Here is a 21,356-nt window from a genome sequence, read left to right on the forward strand (position 1 = left end):
TGAAAACCTCAATTTGTTGAAATAATTCCTTTAAAAAATTTATTCTTTGTAAGCAAATCATAACTATGACATCTGTATACAGTAAGTGTTTAATAAATGTTTATTAGTCAAATGAATCAACCAACTGTCTCTGAAGAGTCAACAGTTATCAGTTTGTGCATGCACAGCTTTAATGACCTCTATGACGATTAAAGGCAAAAATACTTAGAAAGCAAAATTTAATCTTGTTTATATTAATATTTTTCATCAACACATTTGACTAAAATTCCAAAGACCTAAGTACTTAAGAATTCAAGATGGAAAAGGAAAAGAAAATAGCAAAATGCACATTAGTGAAATTTCCTCCACGGTCTGCTTGGTCACTTATAAAGGGGTACCATTATGGTATATCAATTCGGGGTCAGCCTCCAACTCCCACATAAGTTCCAACTACATGCACACCAACGGAGTGGAGCAATTAAAGAGAAAAAGAAAAGTGGCAGCACTGCCTAATAAGAGTTTGACCAGAGTGCCAAATGACATGAGACTACCTGTCTTCCTCGTGTCCTTTCACAGATAAGAAAAACAAACATCCAAGGAAGTAAAACAACTGGCCCAAGGACCAGAGCAAAGCAGAATCAGAGCAGAACTCAGTTTACTTCCAACCAAGCCATGGCTACTGACACTACCATGCATTTTCTTTACATCCAGCACAAAGTAGGAAATAGTTCTTTTCTTTTGAAGAATTCAGCAATTATACAATATTCAGATTTTTTACAAACAAATATGAGCACAATGATGTGAGTTTTATTGTTCAATTCATCATGTACTCTTAGTCATCGACTATTTTCACACATGTGTTTTCTGTTTAAAAATATCTGGGATTTGGTATCCGACCTCAACTTATCTTAAAGGTTTACCTAAACCACCGTGGCTATAAATTAAGTGCTGTAAAGAAGAGAGAAACAAAGAAGCCTCCTACAGGGTTGGTGGGAATGTAAAATGCTATAGTCACTATGGAGAACAGTATGGAGGTTCCTTAAAAACTAAAAATAGAGCTACTGTATGATCCTAAAATACTTCCCCTGGCCATGTATCTGGAGAAAATTATAATTCAAAAAGATATATGCTCTCCCAACATTCACTGCAGTACTATTTACAACAGCCAAGACATGGGAGCAAGCTAAGTGTCCATCAACAGATGAAGGGTTAAGAAGGACATGGTATATTTACACAATGAAATGTCAATCAACCATAAAAAAGAATGAAATAATGCCATTTGCAGCAATATGGATGGATGTAGAGATCATACCAAGTGAAGTAAGTCAGGCAGAGAAACAACAAATGTCATGTGATATCACTTATATGTGGAATCTAAAAAAAAGACACAAATTAACTTATATACAAAACAGAAATAGATCCACAGGCAAAACAAACTTACGGCTACTAAGGGTAAGGGAGGGGAGGGATGAATTAGAAGTTTGGGATTAACAGATGTACACTACTATATATAAAATAGATAACCAACAAGGACCTACTCTATAGCACAAGGAACTATACTTAATACTTTGTAATAACCTATAAGGGAAAAGAATTTGAAAAAAATAGATATATATGTATGTATAACTGAATTACTTTGCTATACACTTGAAACTAACACAACATTGTAAGTGAACTATACTTCAATTTTTAAAAATTTTTAATAAAAAATTGTTTTTTAATAAAAAATTTTTTTAAAGAAGAGAGAAACAAACTGTATTGAGGTTATATGTAAAGTTTCTCCCTGACTCTACATGAAAACCAAAAGTACAGTTTTATAATTAAACAACTTTTAAATAAAAAATTTTTCATTATAAATGCAGTATGGAATAATTGCTTTCACAAAGTGACATCCTCTCAAAATTCATAAAGAGAAAATTACTTAAGGGAACCAAAAGTAGAGTACAAAAAGAAATCTATGATAAAGACTTAACTGTCAGGAAATAAAAGCTCTACCACTTGAAAACTGAAACACATTGGTTATTCATTAGGAACTGAGGCATGTCTAGCTCTTAACATAAGACACAAACATTATTCCTTCCCTCTGTTCAACTCTGGTTGATTGTTTGCATGTGGTTGTTTTTTTTTTTTTTCCTAAATTATTATATATGAATTGCCTTCATCCCCTAAAAACCCATACTATGTTCCCTTTAAACATTTTACCAATAATTTTAGAGGTTAAATCATTAAGAGCAAACCTTTAACGCCAGTTTCCTCATGGAGACTGTTGCTTAGGGTGATTTCAAAATCAATATGCATTTTCTAGGTTATATATAAAGTAGTAAAGATCATGGTTTCAGTTATGCAAAGAGTATTAAAAATTCATAAATCTACAACATGAAACACATTTTCCTATATGGCTATAAGGTCATCAATCTAAAACCTAGTGAATTGTTTTTATTAAAGCAATGTTTTATTCAATAGTAATTCTAAATACATAAATTTTTTTAATTAAAAAAGCTCACTCTTAGTCCCAGAAATGAATAATAACTCTAAGTACACAACTTATAATGAGGATGGTATTCATCGGTTATGAATGTGTTAACACAGGCATTCTGTATTCCTGCTAAATTTTGATGAACTTTTCATCTTTGCTATAAGAATGCTTTTCTCTTTTACAATCATTTTCCTCTAAAGTACTGTAAGCTCATAAAAAGAGAAAAAAATAACTAAATATCATAAACAAATAAAATCAAGACTATACCACTTTCATAAATATAGCAAAGGAAAAGTGATCACTATAAAAAGATTTCTAAACAGTAATTCTTCCACACTGGCTTTGGCACAAAACATGGTGGTCAGGAAAGCTAAGTCCTAGCCCTACCATTTATGAAAAGCCACAACTAAAAGCCATGTTAAGCTCTTTTCATGTATTTACTCATCGTTCCTCACAATAACCCAATAGAGCACTTTTTCTGTATATTTTCCAAGCATTTACATTTAAAAAATTCCATCACATTTAATCTAGAAAACATAGTACCAGTTCAAAACTCATGGCAGACAATTTTCAGAGCAACAAATTGGAAATCCCACCAAATTACCTGAAACCATCATGATCTATTGCCTGCTGTAGAATAATGTTCCTATGAAAGAATTATTTATGTACACTCTGTTTACAAAGTTAAGATGAACTGATACTGCTTTTATTACAGTCATTCTACAACCTCTCAGCAGGCTACATTAAAAAAGATAAATTTAAAAAATTTAGCTGGATGACAGTTGCATTAACTAAAAGAGCAAAGAAACTGGCAGCAAACTCCCTACAACACCTTAAGAGCCCTACCTGTGTTCTGCAAAAGAAGGGAGAGATGTTTGGTGTCCTTGAAGTCACCCAAGCTCTAACCCACATAGGACAGAGATCGAGTATCCATATGGTGACTGATGAGCTGATGGAAAACGAGGCCTGGCATCCTCTTCTAAGAGCTTACTGAGGCAGTGACACAACTGGATGCCCACCAGAAATGCCTACATTCTGATAGTTTTCTCTTTCAACATATGTCCCCATGCATCCAGTTGGAAAGCAGATGCCCAAGCTTGATTGTTCTACACTGAGAAAGCAAAGAACTTATCATCCACTGACTCAAATTCACAGGGGATAGAAAACTGCCAAGAATTGGTACCCAGTCAAGATTAAGCAGAATGAACCAGGGTCTGTCAGCAGTTAGGAACTCTACCAAGTGCTGTCCATAAATTAAAAGGAATTTTACCTCTTTAGCATGTGATTTATTTGGAAGAAGCTTTTAGTGCTACGTTCTGAATGAAGCCAAGAGACACTTTATTGAAATGATTCATTTTAGTGCTGAGTTCAGTTCAAGAAGCAAAGGAGATTTCAATAAGCTTTGAGACAAACTTATCAAAGTAATTCCTGCTCTCCCATATACTCCGGGTCTGGTTCAGAAGGAATAACATCATCGTCAACTAGTGGTTAGGAAACAGAAATGAAAAAACTCTCTTCTAATTCTCTATGCACAGAAGTGAACACCTCTCTGGTAAATTCCATACTCAAGAAAAGCTACTTTAAAAGAACTTGGGAGCCAAGCTTTGGTAAATTAAACTCCCAAAGAACATTAAAGACATATTAATGACACTGTATCAATAAACAGTTCAAAATTAAGAAGCCTGATAACACTGACAGTTCATTTGAAAAATAACTTTTTTACCTAAGTTTTTAAAAATAAATTTCCCACTATTTCCATCATTCCTATATCAAAACAACACTGTTCACCCTTCCTGGTAAAGTGTGTTCTTCTCGGTAGGAAAAATGCATGCAGCCATTACCCACCTTCCTTCTCCAGACCCTTTCCAGCCACTAAGCATGTCTGCAGTTCAGTCACGCCAAGAGCCACTATAGTGTCTCAGTAAAAGCTACAGTCAGCTCAGTACATTAAGAAGAAATTGACAAACTATGAAAAAATTCAGGGGTGTATGGAACAAAGGTAAGAAGAGGATATCCTTTGGATGTTATATACAAAAGATAGAATCATGAGTGTAAACAGTTATAAAGTTGTTTAATAAGAAATAACTTTGACATTAGTTAGGCTAGTTAATCTGGTCAGTGTCCTTATAAAATATAGCCTGGGAGTTACTGCTTTCTTGGGTCCACTATCATCATGTGCCAAATAAAGTCATAGTGATCTGGCTACAGCCACCTAAGAACTACATCTGAAGACAGAAGGATTTACACCATTGAAGAAGACATAGAATTCCATAGCAAAGCAAAGGAAATGAGGAAAAATGAAGAGCAGTGAAAGAATTCACTTTTAAACAAGGCAAAGGAAATGAGGAAAAATGATCAACAGCAGTGGAATAATTCACCAAGTCTCTATAAAATAAGATCTGAGTTCGTATCTACTTCCATGAGGTGTCTGTGTTCTTAAGGTGGGTTCATCAGTAGGTTTACACTTGCATTAAGAGATTTTAAAGTAGGAAAGGGGATTTCTCATTATGAACCCACAAACTTCACTTTTCACTGTTGGAGGTATTTCCCCTGTAGATCTATTAGTTAACTCCACCCCTCTTTCATTTGGTTATTTCATTTATTAAAGCAGTAACTGAATGAAATTGTAAATGGCTCACCTGAGATCAGTCAGCCAGAAAAGTGTGTAAAATGGTTGGGGGGAGAGCCCAATTATTCACAAGTAATACAGATAGCTTTCAACATAGATCTGTTGCTGTCACCTAAAAATCTCATTTCACTAGCTTACTAAGTTTCTCTCAGAGCTGACATGAGGCTATTAATAATGATCTGAAACACTTTTGCCCAACTCACAAGATCAATGTGTGGAAAGTTCAAAATCCAACTTCAGGAGTTTAATCTACAAAACACTTCTTACTTCATGGAAGAAGAGTACCGTGCAGTGTCTACAGAAGTAGGACTATAGCTCACCAGGCTCCTCTGTCTCTAGAGTTCTCCTGGCAAGAATCCTGTAGTGGGTTACCATTCATTTCTCCAAGGGATCTTCCTGATCCAGGGATTAAATCCAGGTTTCCTGCACTGCAAGCAGGCTTTTTACCATCTGAGATACCAGGGAAACCCCAAAGTATTAAAACAACACTTAAAAGTTAGTGATCCATTCCATCAGTGAAGGTCAAAATATTTATATGCCTTTCTAATTCCCCTGAATTTAATGACTTCACAGTTTCACTTTAGTGACAACCTGTTCTCTAGTCCTAAACTTGTTTTTATTTGCAGGCCTCTGTGCAAGGAATACAATAAAGACTTTTAAAACACATGGAAGTGAAAAATCTAACCACTGTCTTACCCACAAAGATTGAAAATGAGCCCATTTTAAGTGAAAACACCATGATCATCATCCAGCTAAGTTCCATAAGGGCAGGGCTTTGTTCACTTCACTATCATATATTTTCGACACCCAAAACAGTGCCTGATCATAGGAGGCATTTGGTAAATGCTGACAGAATGGATGATTCATGACAGATGTCGCAGAGCAGCAGAATAAAGGAGACAGCTCTTGAGCCAAGAACTCTCTTCAATACCAATTGCAATCACTGTGATTTAAATATCAGGTCTATATATGAAAAATGACTACGTATAGTTATAGAAACAGATGTGAGTTATGAGAATAAGATTTCAGGTAGAATTCACTGAGTTTTCTAAGGTGAAAGGGAAAGGATATTCATGTGTGAATCAACTGTATGTAATGAAGAGGGTGGGAGAAGGAAGATTTACATTTCTCACTTCACATGGAGCAACTGAGCAAAAGATGGAATCAACTGAAATTTCATCTGATTCCAGAGTGTCTACCCTAAGTCCTAGGTTCACTGCACTTGCCACTTGCTACCTATAAGACAATCACTAAGCCATACAGAAAAACAGGCAACTAAATAAATGACTTACAGTATGACTTTTCCCTGGGTTGGGATGGTCCCCCTGTGTTTGGTAACTTCTGAATACATTTTATATGATAGTATATAGACCAATTTTTGACAACCTAATGCCATCCATGCAACACAAATACATACTAGCAAGAAAAAAAAAATTCCATAAAAACACATTCCTTGCCTGTATACTGTAGGTTCACCAGTTACAGTGTTTAGAAAGTCACATTCCAGTGTTTAGAAAGTCATAAGGAATAATAATATTTATAATTCTGAACTACTACTAATGATGCTGCTGGCTGCCACACCAAATGGCCACTGTGTGCCAGACACTTATTTACAGACTTATTACCTGCTTTTACTGTAGCTCTGAGTCCTGACAAGCAATCTGACAGTAAGATGCTACAATTAGGTCCCTTTTTGGGAGATGAGAAAACTGATGCTCACAGAGATAAAATAACTTGTCCAGGACCTGGTAAGTGAAGGATTCACGATTTAAACACTGTCCACAGAGATCTTCAGAACTAAGATAACATTGCCTCTTTGAGCTTTTATTTTCTTTACCTGATCACCTTCTGAAAAAAGGACAAACATAGTTTTTAAAACTAATTTTGATACTAATCGAATTTATAGTCAAATACATGATGCTTTTCCTTTCCAGAGAAGGAAAATATATGACAAGTTTCCTCTCAAGGAAGGATAATGATCCTTCTTGCTCACAAACATGTTCACTTAGTAAGATCCTGACCCAGTTCCACTTGTATTGTGCACTGCTCTCCAAGCATTATTCTTTCTAAATAGGCTGAGGCTCGGAGTTAAAAAAACTTTTTTTAAAAGCATATCACCTAATTCAATGTATAAGCACCAATGGTCTATATTAAAGCCAGTTAGGAGAGGCCTTATTTGTGGACCCACGGATGGCTGCAAGAATCTTCTATCCCTGAGAGCTGAGCAGGGAGGCCAGCTGCACAGAGCATGACACCGCCGTCCTGCCTCCTCCCCAAGGCCAAGTTCTCACCTGGGATTCCAGACTTCAGAGCACAGCAGACAGGCAAAGCACGGGATTCGTGGCTGTGCAGTTGTAATTCCAATCCTGACTTTACCACTTACCCACTATGTAAATGTGTTAAATGACCATTTAACCTCTCTAAGATCTTCCATTTCCACCTGATAAGCAAACTGTAAGATTTACCCTAAACAAATGTTGTGTTGGCTGCATGGAATAACACGTGGGTGGTGCAAGCCCACTTCCTGGTACATAGTGATAGATAATAGATGTAAAGCTTTCTTCCCCTCCTGAAGGACCGTCTTCACGGGAGTACTGGAGCTCACACTGTCCTGTAAGAAATGACTATTAAATTTTCAGGAATTTTGCAGGCCAGTTATTAAAGACAGCCGTTATTTAAAATTAAGTTATATAACTTAGAGTAAATTATATGTACATATAGTCTATATTTATATCAATTATAATATCTTTTATAATAAAATGAATTATGTAAGCTTAAATAAATCAAGCTAAAAATAAAGGTAATAAGTACACAAATCATATCATTTCCTAATCAGTTTCCTTCATTTTACTTCTGTCTATGCTCTTGAGATTATTTACATCTACAGTCTATTGGGCAGTGGAAATGCTTCAAGATGGCGGGCTATGGCACACCTCTCGCAACTCCAGTTTCAGCTATGTCACATTTGTAGCTTGAAATCAGTCAGGGTAGGAGTTACATGGAAATTTGTAAACACAACAAGTGGGGATTTATTTTCTTTGGACAGCCAATGATTAAGCATTTATCAGCACACCACTGGTATGCATACTTCATCTTATTCCTTTTTGCTCCTGCACCTACCTCTATATTCTCTACAAGTTATTTACATACATACACACATCCATTAAATTTAAAATAAAAATGAAAACAAAAACCTCACATGCCTGCAGTTAACATCCTTTGCCCCATTTCTTTATTGCCAAATTTACTAAAATGTTCTATTTTTGCTTAATTTCAATACTTTCTTACCATCTACTCATTAATTTATTCATTTCACAAATACTTGTACAACTACAATTAACCAGACACTATAAGAGGATCTGGGGATACAACTGAGAGCAGAAGCCAATACAGGCATATCTGCATGGAACTCAAGTCACTCTATGCACCCAGTCTGACTGGTGGAAGTCAGTCACACTGCAGCCTGCCTTCCGTCCCTTCATGAGAGTCTCCAGTGCTCTATTTATTCTTCTTTTTTCTTCTCCTTTGCCTTCCTTAAAAAAATTTACAATTCCCCCAAATGTTTTGCCCTCTTTTCTTTCATGCCCTGTACTAAAAAGTCAAGATTAGTTCAAGGTTTTGACAGCCTACCACTCTTCTTTCTTGCTCAGGAATTTCATGCATTTCTGTGACTTTATCCTTTCCGAAACCAACTTTTCCTCTAGCCTTTCCATTTCAGTAACTGACAATACCATTCACCCAGCTGTTGAAGCTAGAAAGCCGAACACCCTCGTTTCCTGCCGTTCCCTCACCCCTTTACCCGAAATTGGCAAGTCCTGTTAGATCTATATCCAAGACGTCTTCAAAATCCACCATATGCCTACATCTCAGGCTCCATCACCCTCAGCCAAGACCTCTTTTCTCCCCTCAGTCAGTATGAAAGTCTCCTTGCTTTGCTCTTGCCCCTAAATAAAGCACCACAAGAAACAAGACTGAACATTTGTAATATAACCACATCTTGCCACATTAAACAAACAAGCAAACAACAACAAAACCCTCCAAAGTCTCCCCACTCCACTCAGAATAAAATCCAAATTCACTCCCATGGCCAACACACTCTTCATCATCTAGGCCTGCCCACCCCCTGAACTAGCGCCTTCCCATCCCCACTTGATAGTTATCCCAAGGCTGGAACCCTCTGTGCAGATCTGAGCAGGGTGAGCACCTCCTCTCATCCACAAGGATTCAGAGACCTTCCCTGACCAACCAATGGGAATTCGCCCCAGCCAGGCTCACCCACCACTCTCCACCACACTGTTCACTCCTTGTTGGTTACTTAGGGTCTGTCTTCTTCTTCTGGAAGGAAAGCTACACAGGGGCAAGGATCTTGTCCTCCTTAAACCCCAGTACAGCCCTGGTGCCTACCTGGAACATGCCGGGCGCATGGCAGACATTCAGTAGATCTTTGCTGATGAATGAATAAATGGAGTATGATCTAAGAGACAGTGAAGGCAGGACTAATTGGAAACAAAGACACCCCAAAACAGGGAGTTTTCTGGGACTGTAGAGAAGACTAAGAATAGCAATATGCTACTTACTGGAGTGGGTTGCCATTGCCTTCTCCTAAGTGCTAACAGTATGAGTCAAATTTCCGTCTTTATTAAATTCTTACTTGCCCATGGCTTGAGTTATTTTGAAAGTGAAGTCGCTCAGTCGTGTCCGACTCTTTGCAACCCTATGGACTGTAGCCTACCAGGCTCCTCTGTCCGTGGAATTCTCCAGGCAAGAGTACTGGAGTGGTTTGCCATTTCCTGCTTTTAGTGGCAAGCTAATTTACCCAAGTACCTGTTCAGATAAATCTATGATAATTTTCATGGCTAGGTCCAAAGATTTTTTAAAAAGAAAGAAAATTTTGTACTTTAAAGATCTTCCTGAACCCTCAGAAACATTCCTGAGAGGCAGTGTTCCCTGGGCTACCTCATATACCTGCGCTGTAATAAATTCCTATTGTGAGGGTAACAGGCAGGAAGACTAGGGGCCCCGAACGGAAGAAATAGGCTGGAAGTGTCAAACATTTTTTTAATCTCTCTTAAGTGGCAGGAGTAAACAAACTACAAGTGTCAGATTTTTTTTCCCTTCTTTATACAAAATTAAAAGGAGGTTTCTTTCAAAATTCTGTGTTGCCATGACAACACCTTGTTTCACCCGAACTTAACTTTTCTCAAACTTTGAGCTAACTAATGCGGTTTTTTTTTTTCCTATGGAAATGTTTTTCTTAACCTATGTTAATGAACAATGTATTTACCTTAAACTCTGTCTTTCCTCAAGTTGGTTCTGCCTAAGACTAAGACTCAGAAACGATAATGGCTCAAAAAAGCAATATGTTTTACTCATACAATTGTTCTCCTAATCTATGTTAATGAGACCATGGAAACCTGCCTCTTCAAGATTCATGTCAAACATTTTATGGCCCGGGATGACTCACCTTGTACCAATGCTATCTCAAAATGCATGTTGTGGGTGAGGGGCCTAGTGCCATTCTCTGAGTTATGAGACATTTCCTTTCTCTAATTAGCAGCCTGCGAGTAGGTATATAACTTCCTGTTAAAGACTAGCAGGAGGACACTCTTTCTGCCCTCTTCTGATGTCTATGTCAGAAGCTCTCTCTTTTATACTTTAATAAAACTTTAATATACAAAAGCTCTGAGTGAGCAAGCTTCGTCACTGGCCCTGGATTGAATTCCTCTCCTCCAGAGGCCATTTTTGAATCCAAGACCAAAAATGAATCCCGGCATTTTTCACGGCTCAGCAACAACCTTTCATTATCATACACCAAAAGTAGGGAGTCGGGGCAGGGGAAGGCAGAGCTCTCCTCCCAAAGAAAACTGAGGGGCCTGTGCTCTGATGTGCAAGGCTCTTCCCCCAGGGAAGCAGCAGAATGCTTGTACCGCTTAACTGAGGCTTCACAGCCTCATCTCTCCTTCCAAATAACAGCAGCCAGCAGGGTTACTTCTTCCAGCTACTCCTTTCTTATCTGATATGACACAGGGAAGGACAGGGATAGGGAAGAGAAGGAAGGAAGAAAGAGGAAGGGAAATGGGAAAGGGAAAAGAAAGGAGGCTAACAAGAGTGGGGGTGTCACAAAGAACTGACTCGGCGCTTCACTTTTCCAGTGATCCCCCTGCAACAGGTGATGCTGGATGGTAAAAACACAAGGTCAAGGAGCCCAGTCCGGTACCTCATCAAGGACCACACAGCTCCAGGAGACACGGGGAATCCACTGCTCTTGGGTTCAGACGGCATGGCATGGCAGCCACCCCAAGCTCCTTTGTGAGGGAACCGCTGCTGCTTCCCATTCTCCCGGAAAGAGTGTGCTGTCGGGGAGCTTCCAGGCTGCTGTGGGCCGCGCTGATGGATGACCCCATTGCTCCTAATTGTGAGGAGGAAATAACGTCAAAAGGAGCGACAAGACCTGCAACAAGGAACAGGGGTCCCCATCCCCTCCCCAAGCCCTGTCCCTTGGAAACAACTATTTCCAAATCTTTTAGCTCTTCTGTTTCTGGTATTTATCACAATATTTTTAAAATAACATTAAATAATAATGTTATTTCCAATTTTAGAACTTGTCATATTGGCTCATTACAAGAGAAGATGAAGATTTAATCCTTTCATGTGGTCACCAATACACATACAGACACTCTTCACTTCTCATCCTCCTCATACATTTCTCTCATAATAAATATAAGTTGAATTATCATAACCTAGCTGAAGGGATATTTGGGATTTTCATTATTATTATCTTGTAAAATTGTGTTTAGAGATGATCCATGCAACTTATTCTCACATATTCTTCCATGAATCCTCTGAGATATATTCCATAACATTAGCTGGGCAAAAATTTAAAAGTATGACACTACTCAGGGATGGGGAGAATATGGAACAAGAGGATTCTCATCCACTGCTGCAGTTATTTCAAGAGAATAGCCCCACATCAACACAGTGAATATGTATCTATCTGTGGGCCCACAATCTCACTTCTGTGGTTATGCCCTGGAAAACGTGCAGGTATGTGCACACAAAATGTAACTCCAGCATGGTATATAACCAAAAAAGTGAAAACAACCTAAATTCAGAATCCAAAAGGATGGATGTGTGCATGCTAAGTCACTTCAGTCCTGTCCGACTCTCTGTGACCCTGTGGATTGTAGCCCGCCAGGCTTCTGTCCATGGGATTCTCCAGGCAAGAATACCAGAGTGGGTTGCCATGTCTTCCTCCAGGGGATCTTTCCGACCCAGTTATTGAACCCACATCTTTTATGTCTCCTGCACTGGCAGATGGGTTCTTTACCAGTGTACCACCTGGGAAGCCCTTATTCTAAACTAGCAGATAAGAATTTCTGGGAAAAGGAGACACAATTATGTGAGATTCTCAATGAGTCAAGACCCTCCAATATAGGCAGAACCTCTGAGATCATCTCCTGCTACTACTGTGAGCCCAGGCTCTGAGCTGCAGATGCCCTGGGAGGTTATTTGCCCCAGTCACATGTGCCCCATGGAGTCAGGCGCTCAGGGGTAACCCTGTGACTCTGGAGTTACACAGACAGAATCCAAATCGGGGATGGGTGACCCTCGAGAGGTTACTTTCTATGCCTATACTTTCTGCTCTGTGAAACAAGGGTAACAGCTGTCAGCAGTAAGTGACTTCATACCTGTAAATGGCATGGTCCCATTCCTGGAGCATAGCCTTCACTCAAGAGATACTGTTATTGATCAGGTATCCCCAAGAGAAGACTCTAAACATGGACATCACCAGATGGCCAACACCGAAATCAAATTGATTATATTCTTTGCAGCCAAAGGTGCCAAAGCTCTATACAGTCAGCAAAAAACAAGACTGGGAGCTGACTGTGGCTCAGATTATGAACTCCTTATTGCCAAATTCAGACTTAAATTGAAGAAAGTGCGGGAAACCACTAGACCATTCAGGTATGACCTAAATCAAACCCCTTATGATTATACAGTAGAAGTGAGAAATAGATTTAAGGGACTAGATCTGATAGACAGAGTGCCTAATGAACTGTGGATGGAGGTTCCTGATATTGTACAGGAGATAGGAATCAAGACCATCCCCAAGAAAAAGAAATGCAAGGAGGCAAAATGGCTGTCTGAGGAGGCCTTAAAATAGCTGTGAAAAGAAGTGAACAGCAAAGGAGAAAAGGAAAGATATAATCATCTGAATGCAGTTCCAAAGAATAGCAAGGAGAGATAAGAAAGCCTTTCTCACTGATCAATGCAAAGAAATAGAGGAAAGCAACAGAATGGGAAAGACTAGAGATCTCTTCAAGAAAATCAGAGATACCAAGGCAACATTTCATGCAAAGATGGGCTCAATAAAGGACAGACATGGTATGGACCTAACAGAAGCAGAAGACATTAAGAAGAGGTGGCAAGAATACACAGAAGAACTGTACAAAAAAGATCTTCATGACCCAGATAATCATAATGGTGTGATCACTCACCTAGAGCCAGACATCCTGAAATGTGAAGTCAAGTGGGCCTTGGGAAGCATCACTATGAACAAAGCTAGTGGAGGTGATGGAATTCCAGTTGAGCTATTTCAAATCCTAAAAGATGATTCTGTGAAAGTGTTGCACTCAATATGTCAGCAAACTTGGATAACTAAGCAGTTGCCACAGGACTGGAAAAGGTCAGTTTTCATTCTAATCCCAAAGAAAGGCAATCCCCAAGAATGCTCAAACTACCGCACAATTGCACTCATCTCACACGCTAGTAAAGCAATGCTCAAAATTCTCCAAGCCAGGCTTCAGCAATACATGAACCATGAACTTCCAGATGTTCAAGGTGGATTTAGAAAAGACAGAGGAACCAGAGATCAAATTGCCAACATCCGCAGGATCATCGAAAAAGCAAGAAAATTCCAGAAAAACATCTATTTCTGCTTTATTGACTACGCCAAAGCTTTTGACTGTGTGTATCACAATACACTGTGGAAAATTCTGAAAGAGATGGCAATACCAGACCACCTGACCTGCCTCTTGAGAAACCTGTATGCAGGTCAGGAAGCAACAGTTAGAACTGGACATGGAACAACAGCATGGTTCCAAATAGGAAAAGGAGTACATCAAGTCCGGATATTGTCATCCTGCTTATTTAACTTATATGCAGAGTACATCATGAGAAATGCTGGACTGGATGAAGCACAAGCTGGAATCAAGATTGCTGGGAGAAATATCAATAACCTCAGATATGCAGATGACACCACCTTTATGGCAGAAAGTGAAGAAGAACTAAAGAGCCTCTTGATGAAAGTGAAAGAGGAGAGTAAAAAGGTTGACTTAAAGCTCAACATTCAGAAAACTAAGATCATGGCATCTGGTCCCATCACTTCATGGCAAATAGATGGGGAAACAGTGGCTGACTTTCTTTTGGGGGCTCCAAAATCACTGCAGATGGTGATTGCAGCCATGAAATTAAAAGATGCTTACTGCTTGAAAGGAAAGGTATGACCAACCTAGACAGCATATTAAAAAGTAGAGACATTACTTTGTCAGCAAAGTTCTGCCTAGTCAAGGCTATGGTTTTTCCAGTGGTCATGTACGGATGTAAGAGTTGGACCATAAAACAAGCTGAACACCAAAGAATTGATGCTGGTGAACTATGGTGCTGGAGAAGACTCTTGAGAGTCCCTTGGACTGCAAGGAGATCCAACCAGTCCATCCTAATGGAGATGGGTCCTGATGGGTCCTGGAAGGACTGATATTAAAGCTGAAACTCCAATACTTTGGCCACCTGATGTGAAGAGCTGACTCATCTGAAAAGACCCTGATGCTGGGAAAGATTGAGTGCAGGAAGAGATGGGGATGACAGAGGATGAGACAACTGGATGGTATCACTGACTCAATGGATATGGTTTTGGGTGGACTCCGGAAGTTGGTGACGGACTGGGAGGCCTGCCGTGCTGAGATTCACGGGGTCGCAAAGAGTCGGACACGACTGAGCAACTGAACGGAACTGAACTGAGTCCCTGTTACCTGTTCTCAGTCCCTTCCTATCAAGTTCACAGTTGCACTCAGGTACTCATGTAATTACTCACGTAACGTCTGTCTTCCCCAGCACTGCCCTTTGTGGGAAGGAATCTTATCTGTCTTATGTGTGGCCAGGCACAAAATGGGAATGCATTGAACAGGTGGAGAAAACGATGCAGGAAAGAAAGAACACCTCCACCTATGCAGAGATGCTGGTGGTTGTGAGAGCTAAAAGTTACTAAAACAAACAAAAAATCCATAGACTGTGAACTATGCAACTTCCAAGCTACATATCAGCAGTTATTATTTTTTCATAAAACTTCCAGCAGTTTGGTATGATGAAGGTCAAGAAAATTACTAAAGGACTAAAAGAGATAATTATCCTCTTTGAAAAAAGCCTAGCTCAATAGTGACCAGATGAAGAAGAAAGGACTATAAGCAACCATGTGTTGGGGAGTCCTAAGACCAAAGGAGATAAGACTTCAAGTTTGAGTGTAGACAAAAGAATGCTGTCTGCCATCAAGCTATCAGCCACTGCAGCTGGCCCCAGGGTGCACACTGAGGGAATTCAGAATGGAGAAAAACAGGATACTGACCCTAGACAGCTGAGACGCATATCAAAGGAAAAATTTTAATGAGCCCAGACTCTTGCGTCTTTTAATATATTGCAAAGCACTAAATCACTAACTTGAGGTGTCTGATTTTTTGTGATTAGCACTCTTTTGAGTTTAAACTATAGGGTTTTTTTCCCCCCAGCAGCAAAAACTCATACATCCTAGTTCTTCCCTCACCTCTATGGAACAGTTCCCTTAGAGCTATCTAAGGGGCTTTCTCAGGTTATAAATCCTTAGTAATGGTCCCAAATAAAACGTAATTCTCAACTTTCAAGTTCTGTGGGTGTTTTTTTTTTCAGTCGATATGAGGTTAAAATATCTCTGGATGGGACCAGAGGGGAAGGTCTGCAGTCACTTGTCACAGAGGAAAGGAGGCACACACAAAGAGGAGGCAGAAGCAAGTGGAAAGCCAGAGGAGCTGATGGGAAGGTCAGCAATGCAATTACTGCGATTGGTTAAAACGATATCGAGGAGAGGCACACTCATATAAGCCACGGGGAGGTCCTCTGGCTCACAGCTTTCTTGGTTTAAGCTTGGGTCAAAATGATAACTAGGCTCCTTCCTTTTACACGCCTCTGAGATTCACAGAGAGCTCGCAGAGTACTAAAATCTATTTAAATTATCTCCAAGTATGCCCAGGCAGGAATTTAATGACTCATCTCAGCTTGTTGACATGCAATAGCACTGCTCTTATCTTTGTGTCAAGAAGTATAAAGAGGTAGGGAATGGGATAAAAAGGCAGGATTTTTTTTTTTTTTAAAGATAAAATTCTTCCGGACAAGGCCGGAGAATAAATCAGCTGCATTTATTAAAAGTTCAAACGTAAGGAACTTATAATTACTGAAAAATGGGGTTTGCACATCACATTGTTAGTAATCCTGAGGAAGAAAATTACAGTATGTGCTTGAACTTTTAAAACGCCTTAGTCATTCTTATCATCTATAACCCACAGGACAATATGAAAGTGCCTACATTTTTTAAATGAAAACAGGCTACTAAATAAACTTGTTCTTTAACTTGAATATGATATGCAATTAAGTATTCCTGTATGGTTTAGACTGGTCTGTTGTGGAATTCCAAAAACACCCCCCCCCCCACCACCCCGCCCCATTCAAAACTTAGGTAAATACACCACCCCTCAAGCTAGTAAACAGACTCCAATTTAGCAGTGTTCTTTGAAGGATAGCACTTATGTGAATGCATAGATTCCAGTCAAGCTGTTAACAAACTGTTACCATTTGTAACCACTCTCCTGTGTGAATCAAGATTTCTCAGTATTATACAACCAAAACAATCTAGTGATATAAACTTGCAATTAGCATAGGTACTTTTCAATTCCAAATTTGGTGCTCACAAAAACTTTATAATCCTCATTTACACAAGTGTGAAAAGTTTGAACACATACAATGCATCTATCTTAAGGAAATAAGCCTTACTATATTATGGTCTAAGGTGAGGTTTGTTTTTGTTTAGTCGCTCTGTCCTGTCTGACTCTTTTATGACACCATGGACTGCAATCCACCAGGCTTCTCTCTCCTTGGGATCTCCCAGGCAAGAATACTGGAGTGGGTTGCCATTTCCTTCTCCAGGGGATCTTCTCAACCCAGGGATCAAACCTGTATCTCTTGTGTCTCCAGTGTTGGCAGATGGAGTCTTTACTACTGAGCCACCAGGAAAGCCCCCAAGATGAGGTTACATTTACCAGAATGTTGTATCTCTATTTTTTTAATGAAAATTTTCAGACTATTGATTTAAGTAATTTTTCTCTGCACATCATGCACCACTTGACAGCAAAACTTTGACATGACTTACGATTTATCATGATTGTGGGATAAAGAAAAGAGATCATAAACCAAGCAGACTCCGAACACCGTGATGCCCGTCTCTTTCACCAGCATTGCGCAGGTCCCCAGAAACAGACTGAGCAGCAAGAAGAAGGGAGAAGCTGTGGGAGGGAAACTTTCCCCAACACAACACTGGTCCACACTCCTGAAAAACAAAGTTGAGAGGGTTTTACTCCAAGAAGAAATATGGGTTGCTAAGAAATGCCACCTTTTAAAGGTAACAGCCAACACAGATTTCATTTTATTCTAAGTAGATGAGCAAAGATATCTTTAAGAATAAAATTTGCAAAGATGGGAAAAAGTAAATGACTGACAATGCTGAATTTGGTACTTAGGTAAAAGCATATAAGTTATGGTAAAATATGGCATATAACAGAGGAACACTAAAAAGCAATTTAAAATGCTAGTATATAGAGATATACTTAGTGAAATGGAAAGATGTTTAGGTGAATATATAGTAAGTGAATAGTATAAGCCACATGCATGAACTCTGGTGCCAGGTTTCCTGGGTTCAGATCACAGGTCTGCTAACTAATAAGGTAACAGGGGGCAGGTCAATGCCTCCCTGTACCTCATCCTATGTTTATCATCATTATTATTATTATTGTGAAGGTGTTTTATATGTTTCTGTACAAAGAAAACACTGAATAGATACCAAAACACAATCATCATTAATGTGATGAAAATATAGATGCTTTAGTCTTTTTCTCTTATTCTGGCTGATCTCTTTTTTTTTTAATTGAAGTATAGCTGACTTACAATGTTGTATTAGTTTCTAATCTATAGTTGTAAGTGTATTTTATGTGAGAATATTTAGGGAAAACATTTTTTTTTCTCTCAGCTTAATTTCCAGCAGGGATTTTCTAAAACCCTCCAATTGCTGTAAAGTTTTTTTTAACCTTACAAAAAAGAATCAGCTCCCCAGCATGAAACCTCAACGCTCCTTCTGCAGGTGACACACCAATTTGTTCCCTCTCCTCGGTAGGCCAATACATCTGCAGTTGTGACGTCTCCCCCTTATTGTTATGTCTTGGAACAATTGCCTAAATTATATTCCAAATTTGTAGGAGACAGGCTTTTTCTCCGAAGCTGGTTGACAGCTTAAATTACTCAAAGTGCGAGTGACCTGCACAACAGAAAGCCGTAGCAATGTGGCTTATTATCACACAGGTACGGTTAGGCTTCAGGCCCACTCACATTCCCAAGTTTATCAACACACAGAAAAGGCCTGAGAGATCAAGTTCACACTCAAAAGTGATGGTTAATCTTGTTCTAATACCACAGCAAACAGGAAACAATTGTTGAATTTGGGTTTACATTTCTAATATTTTCACAACACTCATATATAACTAGCAATGCCATGAGGGACTTCCCAGGTGGCACAGTGGTAAAGAATCCTCCTGCCAATGTTGGAGACCCAAGAGACATGGGTTCGATCCTTGGATCGGGAAGATCCCCTGGAGAAGGAAATGGCAACCCACTCCAGTATTCTTGCCTGGAGAATCCCATGGACAGAGGAGCCTGGAGGGCTACAATCCATGAGGTCACAAAGAATAGGACACGACTGAGCAACTAAGCACATACTCATGCAATGAAGTGGGAGGCTACAGAGTCAGGACTAGAAGCTTGGTCTTACATTAAGAAAAGGTTCTGCTCTTAAACCAAAACTTTATAAGGTTTAATTCAGTTCATCCTTGATCCAAAGTCTAAGCTGCTTTACAACAAGGATTCTCAGCACAGCTCAGGGAAGATGATGCTTTGTTACAAGTGCTGTCCTGCAGGCTTCAGAATCCTTGGCCTCCACTCACATGCCAGGTGAGCAAAAATATCTCCAGACATTGCAAATGTCCCTGGGGACAACATGGACAAATTTGTCCCATATGGAGAACCACTGGTTTAGAACAGTGTCCCTTGCAGTCACTGTGTTTTGTAAGACTATAAGCCAATAATGAACTGACCCAAAGATTAAGGTTTATAAATCCTTAACCAGGCATCACTCCATGAAGCAGGACAATGGTTCACTGTCCCCCTTTATCTGGGCCAGCCACTGAGTCACTGCCCCCATTACATTCTTTTTTTTTTAAGATTTTTTCTTAATTTATTTATTTTTAATTTAAGGATAATTGCTTTACAGCATTTTGCTGTTTTCTGTCAAACCTCAACATGAATCAGCCACAGGTACACATATATCCCCTCCCTTTTGAACCTCCCTCCCATCTCCCTTACAAGCCCACCCCTAAAGGTTGATACAGAGCCCCTGTTTGAGTTTTCTGAACCATACAGCAAAGTCCCATTGGCTATCTATTTTACATATGGTAATGTAAGTTTCCATGTTACTCTTTCCATTCATCTCACCCTTTCCTCCCTTCTTCCCATGTTCATAAGTCTATTCTCTATGTCTGTTTCTCCATTGTTGCCCTGTAAATAAATTCTTCAGTACCATTTTTCCAGATTCTGTATATGTGTGTTAGAATATGATATTTATCTTTCTCTTTCTGACTGACTTCACTCTGTTATAATAGGTTCTAGGTTCATCCACCTCATCAGAACTGACTCAAATGCATTCCTTTTTATGGCTGAGTAATATTCCATTGTGTATTACATCCCATTTTTAACCCACCCCTTTGCCTATATGGCTATGTCACAACTCAGGTGAGAATCTGATCATCTTTTGGGGAAAGAGGCAATATAATGGGAGACTGTTTTATTGCTTTTCAGTCTCACAAAGCAAGAAGCTTCTGTATTTTGATAAAAAGATGTGCGAATTAGAAAATCACAGTTGAGAATAGTACTTTCAATTCAGCCTTGTTATTTTAAGCTTTAAGCTCCTTTAATGAGTATAATAAAGTGGGGTCAAAAAACTAAGACCAAAATGAAAAGGACAAATTAAGCAAATCATAGTTAAATAGAGGAGAGGACTATACCCAGTATAATTTGGCTCAGAGCTGATTTCAAATTCCATTCTCAGTAAGAGGAATCAAGAAGCTAGAGCTTATCTTCCCAGCATTGGGAGAACAGTCCTTCTAAGAGGCTATGACATAGTTCAGAATACAGCTGGAAAACAGAACAGCCTAGTCTTTGGTTAAGAGACAGTTTCCTATGCCAGGTCTCCAGGAAGCTCACAGTTATCTCACAGCCAAGAAGCTTCCCTCCTCTCTCAGGAAGGAGCTCAGAATCTACACACAAACACACACACACACAGCAGAAACTCCCAGGGAGGAGCATGCCTGTAAACACAGACAAGTGCGTTCTTAGCCATACATACCTATTATAGGAGAGAAAGGCCAAAAGAAACAGCAGGCACGCCAACACATCAGCTCTGCCAACAATTCCAGCTACCTACAAATTTTGAAAAAATAAAAACCTTAGAAAACCACTTTCTCAGAGACCCGTAACAGAAATGTATTTGTTTTTAGAGGAATGAAAGAAACAATAAATTAGAAAATACATTATTCTTCAATTTCTGATATATGACTAATCACTTCTGGTTATCCTAAACATTTAACAATAATTTTAGAGAAGGAGATAGAGAGGAAGAAAGGGGCAAGATTTTCATGCTTAACTTTATTTTTAACCTTTCTTGACTATAATACAACTCATAATCTATCATAATATATTATTGCATATAACATATTTTCAATATAATACATATACTTAAAAATATACTATATACATTATAAATTCCTCCTTTATATTCAGATGTTCTTACATTATTGTACCTACATATATTTCATTATTTTAGTTATATTATAAAATTTTAATATAATATGCCATACATGTAAATCATGT

At 39.0% G+C, this 21,356-nt stretch overlaps 1 protein-coding gene across 4 annotated transcripts in view; it reads right to left on the reverse strand.

Moving 5' to 3' along the window:
* The window catches only part of TMTC1 (transmembrane O-mannosyltransferase targeting cadherins 1), a 287,777-nt gene that overhangs the window by 236,588 nt on the left and 29,833 nt on the right, over positions 1-21,356 (reverse strand). For 3 of the 4 annotated variants that reach the window (XM_061125208.1, XM_061125205.1, XM_061125204.1), the window contains exons 3-5: positions 20,833-20,906; positions 17,536-17,712; positions 11,302-11,493 (exon numbers count right to left, since the gene is read on the reverse strand). In XM_061125208.1, the coding sequence (XP_060981191.1) occupies positions 11,302-11,493; positions 17,536-17,712; positions 20,833-20,906 (443 nt within the window). The remainder of the gene's footprint in view (positions 1-11,301; positions 11,494-17,535; positions 17,713-20,832; positions 20,907-21,356) is intronic. The other variant, XM_061125206.1, reaches the window with a different exon arrangement.

Source organism: Dama dama, chromosome 22 (genome assembly GCF_033118175.1).
Source record: "Dama dama isolate Ldn47 chromosome 22, ASM3311817v1, whole genome shotgun sequence".
Lineage (NCBI taxonomy): Eukaryota > Metazoa > Chordata > Mammalia > Artiodactyla > Cervidae > Dama > Dama dama.